A 19,816-nucleotide genomic window follows, 5' to 3' on the forward strand; every position below is an offset into this window, starting at 1 on the left:
AAAGTGAAAGAAAATTCAGAGTTCACCCTTTAATGTGGGCTTTACTACCTTTCACTAAAATACTGGTCAAAATGAATGTTACTTCCAAGAGATAACAGTGCTGAAATTTAAAACCAAAAGGACAAAACATTAAACAAACTGTTAGTACAATAAAAAGAACAGGAATATATGGTGAACTCATATGTACTTGTCAGTACAGTTAAGAGAACAGGAATATATGATGAAGTCATATGTACTTAGTAGCTACAGTGCTTTAAATGCCATAGGTACTGGAGAACTTGATATGTCTGAAGTTTGGGAAAGACCACATGTATAAAGGATTGTAATGCAATAGAGACAATGTATACTCAGCCAAAGGTCAACACAAGACAGGACAGAACTAGAAAGAAATTCAAAAAAGAAACTGAAAAGAAAAATATGAAGAACCACCATTAATTAAAGAGCTGTCCTCTGATGATTCAATCAGTGGGAACATAGTTATGGCATAGTATTTCAATAAGGGAACATGTTATAGTAGAATACTGGTAACCATATTGGTATATTACTACTAAGGAAAGAATACCAAGTACCCAGACTGTTGAGTATGTTGCCTAGAAAAATAAAAAGATTGAAAATATTTGGATGATGATTTTAATGAAAATTTTGGAGTTATACTTATCATTGGCTATGGAGACCTTGTTCAGTTTTGCTGATTAAAGTACAGAGAGGCCTAAAAAATATTGCACAGTTGTCATTTACTGAGTGCTGGAAAAACATAACACTGATATTTGGAGACTGACAAATGAACCAGTTTGACACGTAATATATATGGTTTCCATTTTGAGAAGCCTTTATGTATATGTTTTATTTAAATTTACTGAAAATAGATACGGTACACAGTATTTGTTCTGACAGGAATATGAACCTACACTTTCATAAATGGAGTACTCAGTGCAAGGTGTGCTGTGGCTGTCAGTAAAAGTGAATAGAATTTGTGAAACAATGTTCATTTTTTATTTGTTAGCAAACATGTGAGGTTTGCAAGGGTATATATGGCTAATTTACTGGAATAAATTTAGAAATTCTGATGTGATTTCATTTATTTTAAAAGGTAAGCTGGGAGTTTCTAGGAGGAGGAGTTCTTATCCACGTAAGTGTAGCAATGGTGAAATAGGAATTGTTAAATATATAATGTTCATTGAAAGAAAACGGAGGGTTTGGTTACTGGAAAGGCATGGTATGATTAGGAAGAGATGAAGCTTAAGTTTCCCAAAATGGTGAAACAGTGTTAATAACCAAAATGATAAAAGATCTGACTGAGTTTTTTCTCATTCTTTTGACACTTCATGGTGGCATTTTATAGAAGCAGTAATTTGACAGTGGAGTGTTATTCCATGGCCTCTGCATATTCATTGCTATTTACAATTATCTTTATGAGATTTTTGTAAATACTATACTACTTCAGTTTAGAGTATTGACTGCCGGCTACTAGGTCATAAATGTTACTTTGGAAAATTTCAGATTTTTAAGTGGAGTTATGATTTTCCCTTTAATGTTTTAATGTATACCTGCAGAAACCAGCTAAATTTTATCATCTCGTGTCTCATTTGCGTGGTCTCATAAAGAAATGGCAGAATTTATATGCAGAGTTGTCTCATTTGAGGTAGGCTTGCTTTCTTTAGTAAGCCTAAGAGGCCAAGTGTTAATTTAATTCAGCCCATACCTTTTCTGTGTACATGCATTGTATATTTTTTGTTTATAATCCTTTTTTATTTTCTTTCAGTAACAAACCGGAGTCCATAGATGTAACTATAGCAGATTTTGATAGTGTACTTTACCACATTTCAAACATCAATGGAGATAAAACAAAAATACGGGTGAGTTTGTTCTAGTAATTGTTTGTTACTTTTAAAAACAGTTTAGCTGCTTATTGTGGTCATATACTTCACCTGTTTGGTTAAAGTACTTCAGTCATCATCACTGTGGTTAAAGTACTTCAGTCATCATCACTGTGGTTAAAGTACTTCAGTCATCATCACTGTATGATTTTGATATGGTGCCTTACTTGAATGTATATTTTAATAGTTTAGCATATGTATGATTTTATTCCATTCTTTGATCGACTTGAATTTTATTTATCGGCAGCTGTGAAACAGTGCTTTACTCTGTTCTAATATATCTAATTTTTCAGGTCAGCATATCTTTAAAGTTCTACAAAGAATTGCAAGAGCATGGAGCTGATGAATTGATACAACAAGAGTATGGTTCCTTACTCATGCCAGATCCAGAGTCGGGTTACAATGTATCTCTTCTTATTGATCTTGAAAAGTTACCTGAAGATTGGCATGCCTTAGTCAAGAAGATAGGTCTACTTAAAAGAAATTGTTTCGCTTCTGTCTTCCAGAAATACTTTGAGTGCCAAGAAGAAGGCATTGAAACAAATAAGAGAGCTGTTATCCATTACAGAGATGAAGAAACAATGTAAAGTATACTGTATTTTTTCTGTTTTTTGGATTAGACAGGGATAAATAGACAGGGAAATGAGATGATTGCTGATTATTTTTTGTTTATGCAATTGACAAGGTAGGCTTTCACTTAAGTTGAACATTTTTATAAGTTATTAGTTGTTTACTATAGTTTGGGAAAACTTACATTAATGATTTTAGTTTTTCGTTTAAATGTTGCTTTTGTTTAGGAGGGGAATGGCCACAGGAATATCTGTTAATCACCTTTTAGTACCAGTGGTGTGAATTAGAGGAGCAAGTCAATATTAGTGTTGACTTTGTCCATTAGACCTCATGGTAACTACAGTTCTTTACACTGTATATACAAATTTCAAGTATTTACTTCAAATTGTAAAACTATTTTCATTTAGGGAAATAATATGGAAAAAAGTATTATCTATTGCTAGAAATTATATGCGAAAAGTATTACTTGTTTATCTGAAACACTGTACTGTCATGGTAAATGGTAATCATAACTTTATAGAACTTTACCTACATTGTGCACTATTTGCATCCCTTTTGACCCGAGCACCATTTTGTTTTCATCCTTTTATTTTTGTTGTCTTCCTGCCTTGTTCTCCATCTTCACCTTTTCCCTGTCTCAGTTTCTGCACCTTGTAGAATAAATTCTACATGTTAGTTCTGACACTTATGAAATTGCACTCTGTTGTCTGGTTTAGTTACTTGAAACATGAAATAATAGTAAGTCGTGATAATCACTTGATTATTCCTACATGAGGACAAATCTTGAATTTTTATCCCTTAACTTATAACCTGTGGATGCTGGTAAACCATCCATATTCAAGTAACTACAGTACTGATAAAAGCAATAATTGGAGAGCAAAGATGCTGAGGCATGCACACAACAGGAAACCTCCAGTAATGCAAGCTCTCTTAACTCACTCTGAGCTGTGCAGTTGTAATGCCTAATAATTTATAATCAATGAATCCCATGTACTCAAGTGCAAATTCTTATTACTTTTGTTAATTGAATATTTATTTACCGGTAACTTTCATCACAATGTATAGTTGTTAGAATCAATTTTAGAGTGAGTAAAGAATATTTATGGATAATTTTTTCATCTATTATTGGTGGTTTTTTCTACTCCAAAGCTCAGCCTTGTATGACTTGCTAGTGTGTATGTGATAATACGAAATCCTCATTCTTTTTGGCTGCCTCTTCCATCGTGAATCAGTAATTATGGTCCAAAGACTATGCCTTGTTAAAGGGAAAGCATTTCATAGGTAGACATCATCCACTTCAAGCTGTTCTTACACATGGAAGATTCTCTGTGATGTACTGATATGCAGAGACCTTTCTGTATCAGACAGTCATTTGTCCTTTTGATATCGAATTATATTTGATGATAGTGAGTGTGAGGTTGGTTTCGGGCACTGGAATTGGAATGTTCCTTGACTTCCAGGGTAATGTATAACTTTCCTTTAAAACATTTCATCTTTAAAAACTTGCAAGGTAATTTTTTTTTAAGTTTATAGTAATATCAGTTATCCTTATAGGCTACATTATGAGGCTTGAATCTTTTTATTGGCTTACTCTTGCTGGATTCTGGTGTGCTCGTGAGGGGTTCCTGTTAGTTGTGTACTCCAGTAAAATTTTGGCTGGTAAATTGTTACCTTCAGGAAGTTTCAGGATTGATATACATAGCCATCAGTATCATAGCATTCAGAGAGCATCTTTTGAGTTCTGTTAATACGAGTTCCTAGCACTTAGCCCATGTGGTGAATCTAAACCACATGGCAGTACAGTGCATTTGTTCCCATAACCACCTTGCTTGCTTCCCTCATAGTTGTATATGATTTCATTATCTCATGTTGCTTTTTATCTTAACTGGAAAATTCAAACGAGAAAACTTATGCTGAAGGCTTTATCCCATGTTTAGGTTGATGGACAAATCAATATAGGTTTTCATCAGAAATGTGTTATCAAGTTGGATGTAAAATATTTTTAGTAAATTATTCTTTAAACATTAGTTAGATTTTTATTTTTGTTAAAGAAAAGCCGAGTTGTGAACTTCAGGTGGACATGGGGTATCTTTTAATGGGGCTGCTGGAGTTTGAGAAACTCATTCTCCCCTCTCGTCTGTTATGCTTTATTTAGTTGGCTTTTGATTTAGTGTAATGTACTGCTTTTTGAAGACAAAGAGTTCGTGTCCATCCAGAAACAAATTGCAATTTTTAAAGGTAAATTGCATTTTTCCTCGGTATACTGTACAAACTTGATGTCTTTCATCATAATCCTACCTCTACCATGCCCACGTTTATCCCTGTTTGCCAGAGGAGAAAGTGCAAGTTGACAGACAGGTGATGGGCAGTACCCCCACCCCTTCACCAACCTGCTGCTAGTAACTTCCTTCATACTAAGCTTCAGTGGCCGAACCAGCTAACTTTAAAGATCTATCCCTGTGAAAGACTTGAAGTGTATTTATCTAAGAAAAATGCAAATTAACCAGAAAAAATAACAGTTTAAAAAAATTTTGTCTATTTGCTACGAATTGTGTTTATTGTACTTACTACCTTTAAAATTCTTTATCAGAGCTTCTTGATTATTCTTTTTCTTGCTCCTTTTTTCTTCACAAATGGGCATTCTGTTCTGTGGAAGCCTGCAGGGCAAGTTCACAGTTTTTGGCTTATTCCTGAAGAGTGAATGCTCAAAATTAATAAAAATGAGAATAATATTAGTCTAATGGCCTAGTCTCATTTTTATATATACAGGTATTTGATTTGTCTGCCAGGTAGTGGAGATTGACAGTTAAACTATGTGGAAATTAATGCTTGCTATATTAGTAAACAAAGTATTTTTGTTTATAGCATTCATTGCATTATACCTGTATTTTCTATACAAATGTTAAAGGACATTGAAGATAGACTGTTCATATTCCTATTTTTCTTGCAGGTACGTTGAGGCCAAGACAGATAGAGTCACTGTTGTTTTCAGTACAATTTTTAAGGATCCTGATGACATAGTTATTGGAAAAGTCTTCATGCAAGAATTTAAAGAAGGCAAAAGAGGAAGCCAAACAGGTATGTTTTGACTGGAGATTTTTATTTTTATAGTGAAACATCACAGAGTAGTGTTCATTTTGTGGTACTAAATGTTTTTCACATGGCCCATTTGACCTCTAGATGCATTGCTTCTCTTACTCTTTGTTCTTTTAGGTTTCCTTCTACCTAGCTCTCACTCCTTTTTGAACCAATTTATTAGACCAGCCCTATAAGTATTAATGTGGTCTGGATAAGCTAGTTATAAAATGATGTAAAATATGTACAGATGCTTCCGGTGTTATAGTGGGTTTGTGTTACGGTAGTTGGAAGTTGAAATTGCATTTTAATATGCCTATGGTAACGAACATCACAGCATAGCTTAGCCTACCTCAAACATGCTTAGAACACTTACATGGCCTACATTATGCTTAGAACACTTACATTGCGTGCATTTGGGCAAGATCATTAAAACAAACCCCTTATTATAATTAGGTGATGAATATCTCACGTAATTTACTGAATAATGTACTGTACAGTACTTCACTTGAAAAACAGATTGGAGGTATGAGTACCCACCAACGTTATACACTATATGTTGTGTGCGTAAAAACACAACATAGATACGGGGGTATTAAAAAAAAAAATAGTAGCAACACAGAACACTGTATTGTATCTGTTGTATACACTAGTGACTACTGTTTGTGTCAGACTGGGACATGAGGAGCACTACTGCTGTATTGATGCTTAGCATTCATGTGAGTGTTGTGTATTATCTTTAACTCATATCATTAAATGGACCATTGAAAAATGGGGATTACTTGCCTAAAGGATATGTCTTTAAATGAAAAGTTGAAATTGAAACAATGGTAAATGATGGAAAAGGCTAAAGGGAACAGATAAAGAATAAAAGGCTGGAAGGTAGAGCAGCTGGGTTGAAGAGATGCCGCAAGAACCTTTGGTACTATGTATCAACATTTTATATCACAATGGAGGTGGTATCCTTTATGTGTTAGTGAGTGTCATATAAATCGTGAAAAGATGGAAATTGGAAGAAATTATTGGTAACAAATCGTAGTAAAGGTATCAGTAGGTTTCATTGGTAATATGACCTAACTGTTCTTGTGAGCTGGGGATGGAGTGTAGATGGGCACATAGGTCTACCTGCTGAATCATCAGTGGCCACACCTGGTTCCCCTGGTCCTGATTTTGTGGGGAGAGGGGCCTTGGCTGCTGATCATGTGAGCATATGTTTGGTCTGTAGGCCATGCAGTGACCTGTCCATTGCCTTTGTCTCTCATGAATGACCTTAAAACTAGAAGGCTTTTGGAATCTGCCTCATCTGTGCAGATTTGGAAAGAATTTATGCTGGAGTTTTAAGGTGTAATGATAAGATAGCCTTGGAACCTCCTGGAAGCAAAATATAATAAATATTGCAAGAGAAAATAAAAAAGATATACATATTAAAGAGCAAGAAAAAAACTCAAAATTGGCGATGAGTGAGGGGATAATATCGCAGTAATTAGGTGGGGATAGGTACCAAAAATTTAAAATCAAACATAGGTTTAAATATGTCCATTAAAGTTTTACAAACACAATTGACTACCTAGGATAATGTTTTGAGATATTTTCAGGTAATTTGATATAATTGCTTTGGAAATTAATGCTATTTGAATATTATATAAATCTTTAACCTCATTTTTCACAAAACCATTTTTAAACATCAGTTTCTTTGTGCTATTTTATCTTATCACTGAAGAAAGCAAATGGTTGCTTGTTCAATTAATAGAGGCTTTTCTAATAAGACAGTTTTTTCAGTTACCTTATAAAGAAATTTCTTTTCGTATTTTTATACATTACAATTTTTTTTTTTTTACAGATTTGTGAATATTTGTCCTAAAAAACTTGAAAATGTTTTATAAATTACCATGATCAAATGTAAGGTTAATTTGACTAATTTACTCCTAAAAGGTATATGTATAAACCTGTTGCACTAGAGGCCTATTGAATTTGAGATTGCTCCCAAAAACAGCAAAAAATAACTTGGCATTTTTACATCTCACGAAAAGCGCAAAGTCAGAAATGCGTGTAGTTGGTCTTTGTAATACAAAATAACAAATTAAATAACCTTAAGATTGCAATGTAAAAAATTTTTTAAAAATTGCCAGAAGACCTCCATAAGGGAGAGCCTGATGCTTCCTCTTCAGGCACAAAGGTGCCAATCATTCCGACTTCCAAGGGGAGTTGGCACACACAGGATCCGACTGCCATTTGGATTATAATTAGCACTGACACTTCAGTTGTTATTGAGTATCAGATAGGCATACGTTTGTTCCTTCATTTAGTCCCGCTCTCTCTTTCATGATGGACATCCCTTAGGATTAGCATTCAAGAGTTGTCAGGTGCTGCATATTTTGCTAGTGTGAAGCCCTTAAGCTCTTTGGCATATCCTTCATTCCAGTCAGTTAATTATAGTATAGGGTTTTCTTCAGCTGCTCAATCCTCCGTCCTGAATTGTGATGTGGATATGTAAATAAAGGAATTCGTAAATGAAGCACATTTAATTTTAAATGAAAAATTTTTCATGCAAATGCATCATGTACAGTCATGGTATTTGTGTCCCAACTAGTTTACTTTTTGCATTGATCATGTAGGTTGCAAGAAGTAAGCTCTTACCTGCTTAAAACTAAAGATCCAACCTGCCGATGATTAACTTTCGACTTAGGGAATAAATGTCAGAGCATCATCATTTTAGGGAATAAATGTCAGAGCATCATCATTTTAGGGAATAAATGTCAGAGCGTCATGAAAACGATGGATGTTGGCTGTGTAAATGATGGGCTTATATTGAAAAAACAAATTTTTTTTTTTTCAGTAAAAGATTCAACTTTATGATTTTGGAGACTAGTGAGGAGTAAAGATCAGGCTGAGTTGCTAAGTGACTTGCACAGCAATTAGGTAACTGTACAAATGATTAGCTACTTTGGCATAGCGTACCATCCCTATGGTAGTCATATATTTTTGGCTGGGCAATGCATGTACTGAGCTTATATTTTTTGCTCGGAAATATTTATCCTTTCAATACTGTGATTTGAAGGAAGTTCTTTTTTCCTGGAAACTGGCTAAGTTCCAGAGTACAGGCAGTCCTCAGTTTACAAGGGGGTTTCCATTCTTACGCCGCATCGTAAGTGGAAAATCGTCATAAACCGAAAAATCGTTGAAAATCGTGAAAAACCTTAAGAAAACCTTACTTTTAATGCTCTGGGTGTATTGAAAATGATGTAAACTGCATTTTTATTGAGTTTTTCATTAAAAAAAACCTCCAAATTTTTATTATTCTGCCGTTTTGGAGCCATATTTTTTCTGTTGGATCAGCGTACAATGTGTCGTAACCCTGGAACATGCTTCATAAACCAGGAAATGATTTCTGATGAATATATCTGAAAAGCGTCGTAACCTTGGAACGTCGTAAGCCGGACCCGTCATAAACCAGGGACTGACTGTAATAGGTTAAATTAGTAGTGGATTGTTCAGTTGATATTCTTGACTATTTCATGCATCTTTTGTATATACTTCCACCTGTTTTGTGTACAGTATTAAAAATAGCTGAAAATTTCTCAATTTCATTTGAATCCCATAGTGCAATTGATGTAAATCTTATGTGCAGGTGCTTGATGTATTTTCTTTTATAATAAAGAAGCACAAAGGTTTTATTAACATAATGAAACAGCTTGACTGCTAAAAGGATATTGCAATAAATAAAGAAGATAAGCAGGATAAACTGTTTTAAAGCTTAGCATAATAGACGTTAAAATTTAACTGAATAGCAGTACTTTGTTAAAATTTAAGAGAATAAATAAGCAGTATGTATAACCCTTGTTGAAATTTATGCTCTTCTTTCCAGCTCCACATGTATTATTCTCCCATAAAGAACCGCCTCTAGAACTACAAGACACTCAAGCAAGGCAAGGAGAAAATATAGGATATGTAACCTTTGGTAAGTAATTATTTTTCACTTAGCAAGTTTTAGATAAAATAGAAAAGACAGCCCATAAAAATTTTATACATGGCAAACATTGGGTATGATAATATTTATTGAAGAAGTGATGACACAAAAAATCACATTCAAAATTTTCCAAAAAATATTTGACAGCTTGAAAAGGCAAAGTGTCATGGGGGATCATTTTGACTGTCCATATACAGAACAAACCTTTGGTTGTAACATAAGGAAAAAATTCTCTTATCACCAGCTGTAGTGTGGTTAAAAAAAAGTTACAAGGAATTGGTGGTGAGGAGAATGAGCCGACCTCCCATACCCCAATCTCAGAAGCATTGCATCTGTTTTTCTCAGACCGCCTTTTTAGGAGGTTGTGCTGTTGCTCTCTCTCCTCAAAGCTGGTTGTTGTCCACTTCCTGCCCATATACGCCTTTAGATACTGGTTTTATCTTTCTTTTTTTGTGTGATCTGTATGTTTTTGTGTGTTGTGTTTCCTATCATGCAAACCCACGACCCTTCTAATCCCACCAAACCACAGAGAAAATGCCCTGGGGTTGACAGTAATCCTTGCTCCCAATTCCTGCCTTATTTTGTGAAAGACCCTCATTCTCCTTTTACCAGATGTAGATCTAACGTTTGCAGCATAAGTAACCCTTTCCCTGAATGTGTTGATTGGCCTCTTGAGCAATGGAAGAATTTTGAGGAGAGGAGATATAGAAGGAAGTTTGCGACGCCATCTTGAGAAGGTTTTGCTTTCCCAGGGGTGGCATCCATCTCTTTTCCATCTCATTCTGCTTCTTCCCATGAAGATTTTACTCCCTCTCATTCTTCTACTGCTTCGGCCCTAGAAGATTCGATTGCGGGTTAAGGATATCTTGTAATTGATGTAGATGCCCCTGCGGGTAACCTTCCCCCCCTGGGTGGGTAGAGGGTCTCCCCCTTGTACTGTTTTTACAGGAGGTGACGCACAAATGATGACTGATTGTTGGGACTTGTTAGGCCTACCAGGTGTAATAACCCTTCCTGGCCTATTGTCTCCCAGTTTGTCCTCCCACACTCCAGTTTCGCTGGCCATGACAGTTTCCGAGACCTCTGTCTCAGTGATGTCATCTCATATCTCTGTGGCTAGAGCTTCAGTCTCTTTAGCCTCCTCTCGGCTGTTGACAACACTCTCGGCTCCCCACTCTGTGAAGTCAGCCATGTTGTTGCCCTCAACTACCACGTCTACTCCTTCTGACTCCCTTGTCCAATCTATTTGCGATAGAGTCGAAGGTATCTTCATGAAGTTCGGTCAATCAGAGGTTAAGGAACCCAAGAAGAGTCGTCATAGATCACCTTCTTCTTCATCTTCGTCATCTGCTCTGTCCATTCCCATCAGACGTTGGAGGAAAAAGACTTCGTAGCTCCTCTGTGTAAGAAGATTCGCGAGGCTTCTTTGGAATCTCGCTTTTCTTCTCCCGTAGCTTTCCTTTGTTCATCTAAGTACATCCGTGCTGAACCAGTTCGTGCTTCTACTCAAGTTACCTCTCAGAACCGTTCTTCTGTCAAGGCACATGCACGTGTTCCTTCTATTGTTTCTGATGCTTCTCGACGAGCTGATGAAGTTAGGACTGTCAGCCCTACAGTTCGAGCTCTCCCTCAGAAGGCTTCTGATGTTTCTCCTCCTGTTCCAGGTCCAAGTGTTTCCCAAGTCTGTAGGAAGGATGACAAGACCCCCATCAAGAAATGTAAGCTGCTGGATCCCTCTCCCCGGAGGTCTCCTTCCACTCTCATGCATGTCAAGTACTGGAAGTCCTATGAGATTGTGCAACTTTCCTCATACGTTATCTTCATGTCATCGTTCCCGATCACGAGACTGTACCATGTTCAGCGTTCTTGCTCACACGGATGGAACCGTGATTCATGCTCCTATTCACACGGCTGTGATCGAGCAACACGTGACATGAGTTGCTCACATGTACGTGATCATTACTCATGCTCCTGTTTGCATGGCCGTAACCGAACTACATGTAACCCAAGTCCTGCATGGTATACTGAGAAACCACGCTCTTCGTCTTCCTATGAGCAGTGCTCTCGTTCACACGTCTGTGACCGAGATACGTGCTCTCGCTCATGTGTCCGTGACCAGTGCGTCACGGAGCCCTTCATGACCTCATGACCTGTCATGACATTCGCCATTTCATCATGATTCTCGTTCCCATTCTCGAAGGCATGACTGAGACCAAGACAAGGTCCCATCTAGTTCCAGAAACTTACAGGCTCCCAAGAAAGTTTTAGACTGAAATAGTCAGTGCTCCAGTAATAAATCAGAAGATCTTATCTGTACCTGACTTAACCGATAGGCCAGATCTTGACTCTCGAGAACAGGAGGTAGAGGATGTGGACCATCAGGAGTTCTTATCTTCCTATGCTGAAGTACTTGAATTAATTTGTTTTTGCAACAGCTTGACTGAAGAGACTGTAACAACCAATTCAGATTTATCTTGGGTATTGAAGCTTCACTAGGCTCTTAAGAAAGAAGTGAAAACATCCCTGGGATTGCCGTGCTCCAAACTTTCCGGCGGAATCCTTAAGCAAGTGAATTCTCTTATCTCGGTGGGCGGGCTCTCAATAGGTAGTTCTCTCTACCAGATACATCCTACTCTAGAAGAATGTGGTGGGGGACAAGCTGAGTCGCCACGTTCAAGTTCTGGGAACAGAGTGGTCACTATGTCAAGAGGTGGTGGAAAGGCTTTTTCATCTGTGGGGAAGGCCACCAATAGACCTATTTATAATGAGACACAACAAAAAACTAGAGGTATCTTGTTCGGTTGTTCCAGATCCCTGGGCCATGGTGGAGGATGCCCTTCAATATCCTTGGGACAATCTGGACATCTGTGCCTTTCCCCCCTTTTGCCTCATCTGTCAAGTCATCGACAGAGTGATGATTTCCCAGAACCACAGGATGACCCTTGTAGCTCCCATGTAGCCCCACGCAGAAGGGTACCATGATCTTCTAGTCTTTCTGACAGAAGCACCAAGAGAGATTTCACCAGTCAGTAGGGTCCCTGTCTGTTCATGGTTGGAGACTATCCAGAGTCTCCTGTAAGCGAGAGGCTTTTCTCGCAGAGCAGCGACGGAAATGTCAGGGAAAGTGGGCCGTCTACTGTGGTTGGTGTCGTCAACAGGGTGTCTCTCCATTAGTAACTACTATTCAACAAGTAGTAGACTTCCTTGTTTTCCTTTGTAGGGAGAAACTTCTTTCATTATCAGCAATCAAGGGATACAGGGCTGCCCTAGGTTTGGTTCTGCTTCTTAAAGACATTAATATATCTTGTTTGTGGGAGATTTCTCTGCTTCTCAAGAGTTCCAAACATTTCTGTTCCCCGAGAGATCTTAAACCTCCGAATTGGGACCTAACAGGTACGTAGCAGTCTCACACGTAGTCCATACTAACCCTTAAGAGCTTCTTCAGACGGATTTAACTCTCAAGATGGTTTTCCTTTTAGCCTTAGCATCTTCCAAGAGAGTAAGTTAATTACATGGACTATCTTTTGACGTTAAACACACGAGGGGTTGGGGTTCAGTAGCCTTCGAATTTGTTTGGGAATTCATGGCTAAGACTCAAAATCCCTCCGTTCACAATGACATATTCGAGTTTGTCTCCATCCCTTTGCTTACAGATTTTGTTGGTAATGACTCTGATGAGTTACTTTCATGTCCTGTTAGGGCACTGCATAACTACCTAAAAAGGACTTAACACCTCAGACCGGGTTGCCAAAGGTTTCTTGTTAGCACAGGATGTATCAAGAAAGAAGTGTCCAAGAATACTGTCTCCTTTTGGCTTCGAATCCAGAAGCCAATTCAGTGCATGCAAGAGCACTTGATGTCAGGGGTCTTGGCCCTTCCATTGCATTAAAAAAAAACCTGTTGGTTCAAAGGATCTTAAAGGTTGGAACATGGCTACGCCAAACCACCTTCACATATTCTATCTGCAGGACGTTACGTACAGGTCCTTGGGCACTTGTTCCTTGGGTCCAGTGGTGGCTGCTCAACAAGTTGTGTAGCTCATCTAGTGCCCCTAGCAGGACAGTTTGTATCTTACCTAAGATGTTGGTTTTGAAAGTGAGTGTGAATGGTTTGACTGGTCTTCTTCCCTCTCTCTTCCTTTGTCTCCTCTACTGGCGGGCAGTGGAGAGAAATTATCCATCATGCACTGGATCTAGTCAGATACAGGTGAGTGTAGAGCTCCTTTCCATTAGTTTTATTGGATTGTTCAAATTTTGGATGCAAATCCCTTCCTCTCTCTTACAAAGGGGGAGAGGAAATGACAACAAACAAGGCTGGTTGCTAACATGGTTTTGTTGTCTCTGGCAGTTAAAGTTCTTTTATTTCAATACAAGACACAATGCAAGAGGAGTTCCACATTGTCTCTTAACCCAGATGTCTGGCTGGCAAGTAACTTTTTACTTTATAGTTCAGAGGCATATGACTCCTTCCTATGTCCCTTTTTTTGGCCAGGAAGTAGCCCAGGTGAGCTGAACCTCGAGTCGGTTCTGAGGCTTTCTCTATCCTCCCTCCAAGAGTAAATCTCCCGTATGTTAAGACCAAAGGTCTGTTCTGTATATGAACAAATGACAAATTTTAAATCAATTTGTATTTTTCATAACTAACAAACCTGAGGTCTTAACATATGCTGCCTACCTCAAGCCAACCCCTCATATTTTATCGAGCTAGAGAAAACTGACTCGATGCTTCCAAGATGGGGGTATGGGAGGCTGGCTCCTCCTCCTCCTCCTTCTCCTCACCACCATCTTGGCCATCTCCTGATGTCACCAATTCCTTGTAGCTTGTTTTTAACCGGACTCCAGCAGGCACTAGAGAATTTTTCATGTGTGTTAAGACTGCAGGGTTTGTTGTGTCCTTATTATTCTTTCTTTCTGTTTATATCTGCTATTCGTTGCCAAGTAAAGAAGATTACTTTTCTTTATAGATGCTTATTGTCCTGGCTTTGTTATGTAGTAGCATGTTTTAGTCCAGGAGGGTTGAAGAAGACGCAATGTAGTTTTCTTTACTTCATTAACACAGTAATAAAGTTACAGTAGGTTTATAAAATGAATTGCAGTGCAAGATTACAGTGAGTGTCAAATGTGAGCCTTTCTTCTTATATCAACCCACAGTTGGTGAGGCTTACAACCTCAGCCCCTATCTTCTCTCTGCTTCTCTGCTACCTTCTCTTTTTCTGCTCTGTTGCTCCCCCTCAGAACAGGACTTCTTAAGGATTTCTGGAAGTCAAAATTTCCCACCCATCGAAGACAGAAACCTTGCTTCTGTCCCGCCTTGGTAGATGTTTCATTGGTTGAGACTTATCAAAAGATGGCCCATTTTGGGTGGATTTTTGAAAAATGCACCGCCTTCAAAAGGAGGTGCTTTGACGTCACCGGAAGTTATGAATTCCGGTGGTTGTTTATCCAACTAAGGCCACCATGCGTTTTGTTACGAATTCCTTGTGATTTCAGCTCAATTAAGTGCAGTCATAATGCCTTCGTCATCACGACACAGTCATAACACGTACCCAAGTTTGGCTTTTGTAATCACAACACAGGTTTTGCTTTTCTGGTGCTGGTTTACAATCCTTTATGCTTTCCAGTTTGGCCTTGTCATCTCGATATAGCCAAAACACAGATGTTTTGTTATTCTCTCTCTCTCCCTCTCTCTGTTCGTTTCTTCTAATCTCTCTCTCCCTCTCTCTCTAACTACCAATGTCTGTTAATGGAAGGTTTCTCTCTCTTTCTCTCTTTTGCTATATTAATTAACATTTAGAATATTTAGAAGTCCTAGTTATCACCACAGTTTGTTAGTTATGAAAATATAAATTGATTTAAAATTTGTCATTTTTGAATGCTTAGGCATAATTTGAAAATTTGTATGGTGCCTTGTATAACATGTTTACTAACTTACGCACACCATACCCATTAAGTGACTTGAGAGGTTTCCATGTTTGTAATAAGAATGTGTGTGATAGCTTTCTCATATGGGATATCACTTTAAAGTGTTACCTTGTATGATATAGTAGATGGTACTCAGACTCATGCTTTTTGCCATTTACTTTTGATCCATTTACTTTGGTCTCTTCTAACCTAACTGCCCTTCTTCAACTTTACTATTATTTTCACCCCTTATGTAATAGTAAATGCTTTAGGCAGGCATGCCCTGAGAGAGTCTAGAGATGAGTCATGCTCAGTTACTTAGAAATGATAATCTGATAACTAAATTGACATTATCCTCTGCCATTGCAAAATTTTTTTAAACGATTACAGCTTATGGGTGAAGTTTATATTTTTCAAATGTGTTTTAAGTGTGTCTGTATTTATAATAGTGCTCATTATGCAGCACTTGTAGGGCAGAAAGAAATGAGCTCTGTTCATTTTTGTAAGGCATAAAAATTTTTCTTTCGACAAGAGAGATTGTACTTTTCCGCAAGTTGTGGTATAGTTTTATGCATTCTCTTTAAATTTACATAAAGTGGAAATGCGTATTATGTAGAAGAAGGATATTATGTTTTGTTGTTCATATTTAGTAGTAGAAATTGTTGTCTTAGTTGTTTCGTGTGTTTGATTGTAAGTATACTTGTAGTATTGCTTAACTACCGGATTGGTTGTTGCATGGTAGTTAGTCGAAGGCTTGGTTTCTGTCAAAGACAGCTGTGAAGGCAGTTGCTTCATAGCTGTAACATAGTGTGGATGTAGCTAGTGGAGGACTCAAGAATGCAGCCATAATCGTCGGTGTCTACAGGTCCATTTAAGTATTCCTATTCATTTTAGAGTACATTTAGGGAAACTTTCTTTAGAAGGTATGCATATCGAAATGTAAGGAGAATTTCTTGAGGTGTACTTTAGATGAGGGTAGTGAAATAGAGACTGTGCTTACGCCAGTCTAACTGTACATTGAGCTAGGAACAATTGAATACGCCAATAGTAAGTTCATATTGTTAGTTTAGTTAATATACACAACGCAATGTATTGATATGATCACAATTTAAACTAACATAAGAGTGAAGTAACCTGGGTGTCGTAGTGCAAGACTTAGGCTACAATTTGGGTCGGTACATTTCAGATCGTTTAGGCTATACGATAACACTGATGATTGAAATGCTATATATACTTATTCTGAATGAGTCGGATTGCAGTGAGTGGTTGTTGTATCAGAGATAAAATGGTGCCGTGACCAGGATTACAGTGAGTGGTTGTTGTATCAGAGATTGGTATAGTTAAAATTTATGAAAGTTTAAGGATTGTTGTGATAGTTGGCGATAAAGATAAAGACGTGACTGGCTGATGGTGGCAGCCATATTAAAATGTCACATCTTAGCCTAGCCCGACATGGAATAGTAGAATAAACTCTGTCAGTCATTGCCTATCCTAACTGTAGCCTAACTTGATAATATTAGGTTAAGTTAGGTTAGGCAAAATGATGGTTGACGCATTTCCACTTCATAAATTTGTTGAGTTTTAAGTTACTTAAGTGAGATTTAATATGGAATAAACCCTGTTGTGCATTGTATACATGTACCGTATGTGTAGTCAAGGGCACATATATGTACAGTATAACCGGTAGTGGTCTACCATTAATTGATCTAAAGTGTTGTCAACTTTTAAATATTATATTTGCTAATGCGATGCAGTATAAATATATTTTTTTGGAGTTGGCAGTTGTACACTTTTAGTAATTAGGAACTTGTATATTAGGTGTTGGTAAATTATAGGCTAAGATGTCTGACTTAGAAGAATTGAAGAGGAGACGGTGGGTTGATTTTAAGTCTGTGATAACTAACTGGTCAAAGAAGGTTGAAACCACTATTGATGCAGGTGATATCAATAGTATTTCTTCATTGAGAGACTCCTTGAAGGAATATTTACAGAAAGTCCAGGAATTGGATAATGAAATATTGAATCTAACAGATCCTGGAGAACAACCTGACCAAATTATGAATCGAGCTGAATATAGCCTAAAGGTAGGCACTGAAATTCATAGACTAAATTCCTCCATCACGAGTCTTCTAGCTGTAAGAAGTGAACCTGTTAAAGCTACTGTGAAGTTACCCAAATTAGACCTCAAACATTTTGATGGTGATGTAACAGAATGGAGTTCATTTTGGGAACTTTATGAAGTATCACTACACCAACGTACTGATTTTGAAAATATACAGTTTTCTTATCTGAAGGGCCTATTGGAAGGTGGGGCTCTGGAACTGATATCTGGTTTTAAATTAGATGGTGATAAATATTTGCAGGCGGTGAACTTGTTAAAAGGGACTTATGGCAGAAAAGACGAAATCAAGTTGTATTTAGTTAGAAAAATCTTCCAAACTGAGACTCCCATGCAGGTGCAGAATCGCTACAAGGTTTTAGAGTGCAATTCGAATGCTGCATAAGAGTGAAAAACTGGAATTGAGTGAATTATATACCATCTTGCTCTACACCAAACTACGAGGTAGTGTAAGTGAAATGATAAAACGAAGGTGTGGAGAAGATTTGCTGAAATTTGACACCTTTAAAAAATATCTTGAAGAAGAAATACACAGTTTGAGGGCTTTTACACAGACTGAAACAGCAAAAACTAATACACTGACAATGGTATCTGCTTTCGCAGTAGAACAACGGCAATCTGTGAGACCAAAACCATCGGTAAGGCCTAAAGAAAGTACAAACAAAGCCAAGGTAAACCAGGTTAAAGGCTGTGCACTTTGCGGAGGCAGCCACATATGGACACATTATAAATCTTATGTAACCAGAGGAGGAAAGATAGAACGACTCAGAGCTCTGGGTTTGTGTTTCAGATGTGCATCCAGTAAACACTTCAGTTCCGACTGTAACAGGCAGGGTTGTAATAATGGTTGCACTGTTAGACATCATAGTGTTATATGCAATAGAAACCAGCCAAATAAATCAAAGGTAGGTGGGGTACAAGTTGGAACTCTCTCTTTGACAAATACCGGACAGGGAAATAAGACGACTAGGAAATCGATTTTACCTACAGCCACAATAACCCTAAAAGGTAAAAAAGGTCGCATTGTGCGAAAAAGAGGGTTGTTAGATACCTGTGCCGTGAGATCATTTATAAAGAAATCTGCTCTTGAGGGACTCCACTATAAAAGCAAGGGAGCTGAAAACATATCATTGAGAGGGTACTTAACTACTACACCTGTAATCGGGGTAGATTAATAAATATGGATTGTATAGTGGTAGACGAGATACCAGAATATACAATGAAATCGGTGTTAAGAAGAACTTAAGGTCGTTGTGTAAAATGAAAATCAGCTTGGCTGATAAAGATTTTGATATACCTGTAGAGAAACAATCGCCTATTGAATTGTTAATAGGGGTTGACAGTGTGTACAACATCTTAACCCAGGGTTTAGAAGTTGAAAATTTAGTATTGCTACCAACCATATTTGGTTACATGGTAACCGGAACATGTAGTTCTCCTCCCACCAAAGAGACTCATGTTTCCATTTTAAAACTGACAGTTGAAACCGATAACATAATTATGGCTGAAGGGGTACTCAATTAAAGGATCCAAGGGAAGATCTTGAAAGTTTGTGGAGTTTGGATAATTCAGGTATTGACTGCGGTGAAATAACGGAACAGGAACAGAAGGTATTAAAGAACTTTGAGAGTACTGTAACTTATTCTGAAATTGACAAAGTGTGTTGTGGCATTGCCTTGGAAAGGTAATAAAAGGAGATTAACTTCCAACTTTGGGTTGGCTTTAAACAGATTAAAACAACAGTGTGTCAAGTTTCAGAAAGACACTCAGTATCTAGAACACTATAAGAAAATCCTGAAGGATCAGGAGGATAGGAGAAACAGAAGACTGTCATTTCTTAGCACACCATGGCATTAAGAAGGACAGTGCAACAACCCCTATTAGGATAGTATTGACTGTTCAGTTAGACAAGGGAAAAGTGAGTTGAGCTTGAATGATTGTGTGTGGACAGGACCACATATAACAGCTGACCTGCTCAAAGTTCTGCTGCAGTTAGAGCAAAATCGTTTGCTTGTATTAGTGACATAGAGAAAGCATTTTTAATGGTGCAACTCATGGAGGAGGATAGGGACTATACTAGGTTTTTATGGTTGGAAGATCCAACAGACCTAACAGTAAATTGTTATTGTATAGATTAGATTAAGAGTTGTTTTATTTGGAGCTACATGTTCTCCTTTTCTGCTGAATGCAACAATTAAGAAACACCTGTCTATGGTAGAAGGTGATGTAGAAAGGATAAAAAGAGGACTATATGTAGATAACTTGCAGTTCACTAGCAATGATGATAATGAACTGGTGAATTTTTTCT

General features: G+C 37.6%; 1 protein-coding gene across 4 annotated transcripts in view; it reads left to right on the forward strand.

Annotated features, from left to right (window-relative positions):
- Arpc2 (Actin-related protein 2/3 complex, subunit 2) overlaps positions 1–19,816 on the forward strand; it is a 66,432-nt gene that overhangs the window by 24,186 nt on the left and 22,430 nt on the right. For all 4 annotated transcript variants that reach the window (XM_067120981.1, XM_067120979.1, XM_067120978.1 and 1 more), the window contains exons 2-5: positions 1,763–1,856; positions 2,171–2,460; positions 5,398–5,525; positions 9,388–9,480. In XM_067120981.1, coding sequence (XP_066977082.1) covers positions 1,763–1,856; positions 2,171–2,460; positions 5,398–5,525; positions 9,388–9,480 — 605 coding nt within the window. The remainder of the gene's footprint in view (positions 1–1,762; positions 1,857–2,170; positions 2,461–5,397; positions 5,526–9,387; positions 9,481–19,816) is intronic.

The sequence above is a fragment of the Macrobrachium rosenbergii genome, chromosome 19 (assembly GCF_040412425.1).
Source record: "Macrobrachium rosenbergii isolate ZJJX-2024 chromosome 19, ASM4041242v1, whole genome shotgun sequence".
In the NCBI taxonomy this organism is placed as follows: domain Eukaryota; kingdom Metazoa; phylum Arthropoda; class Malacostraca; order Decapoda; family Palaemonidae; genus Macrobrachium; species Macrobrachium rosenbergii.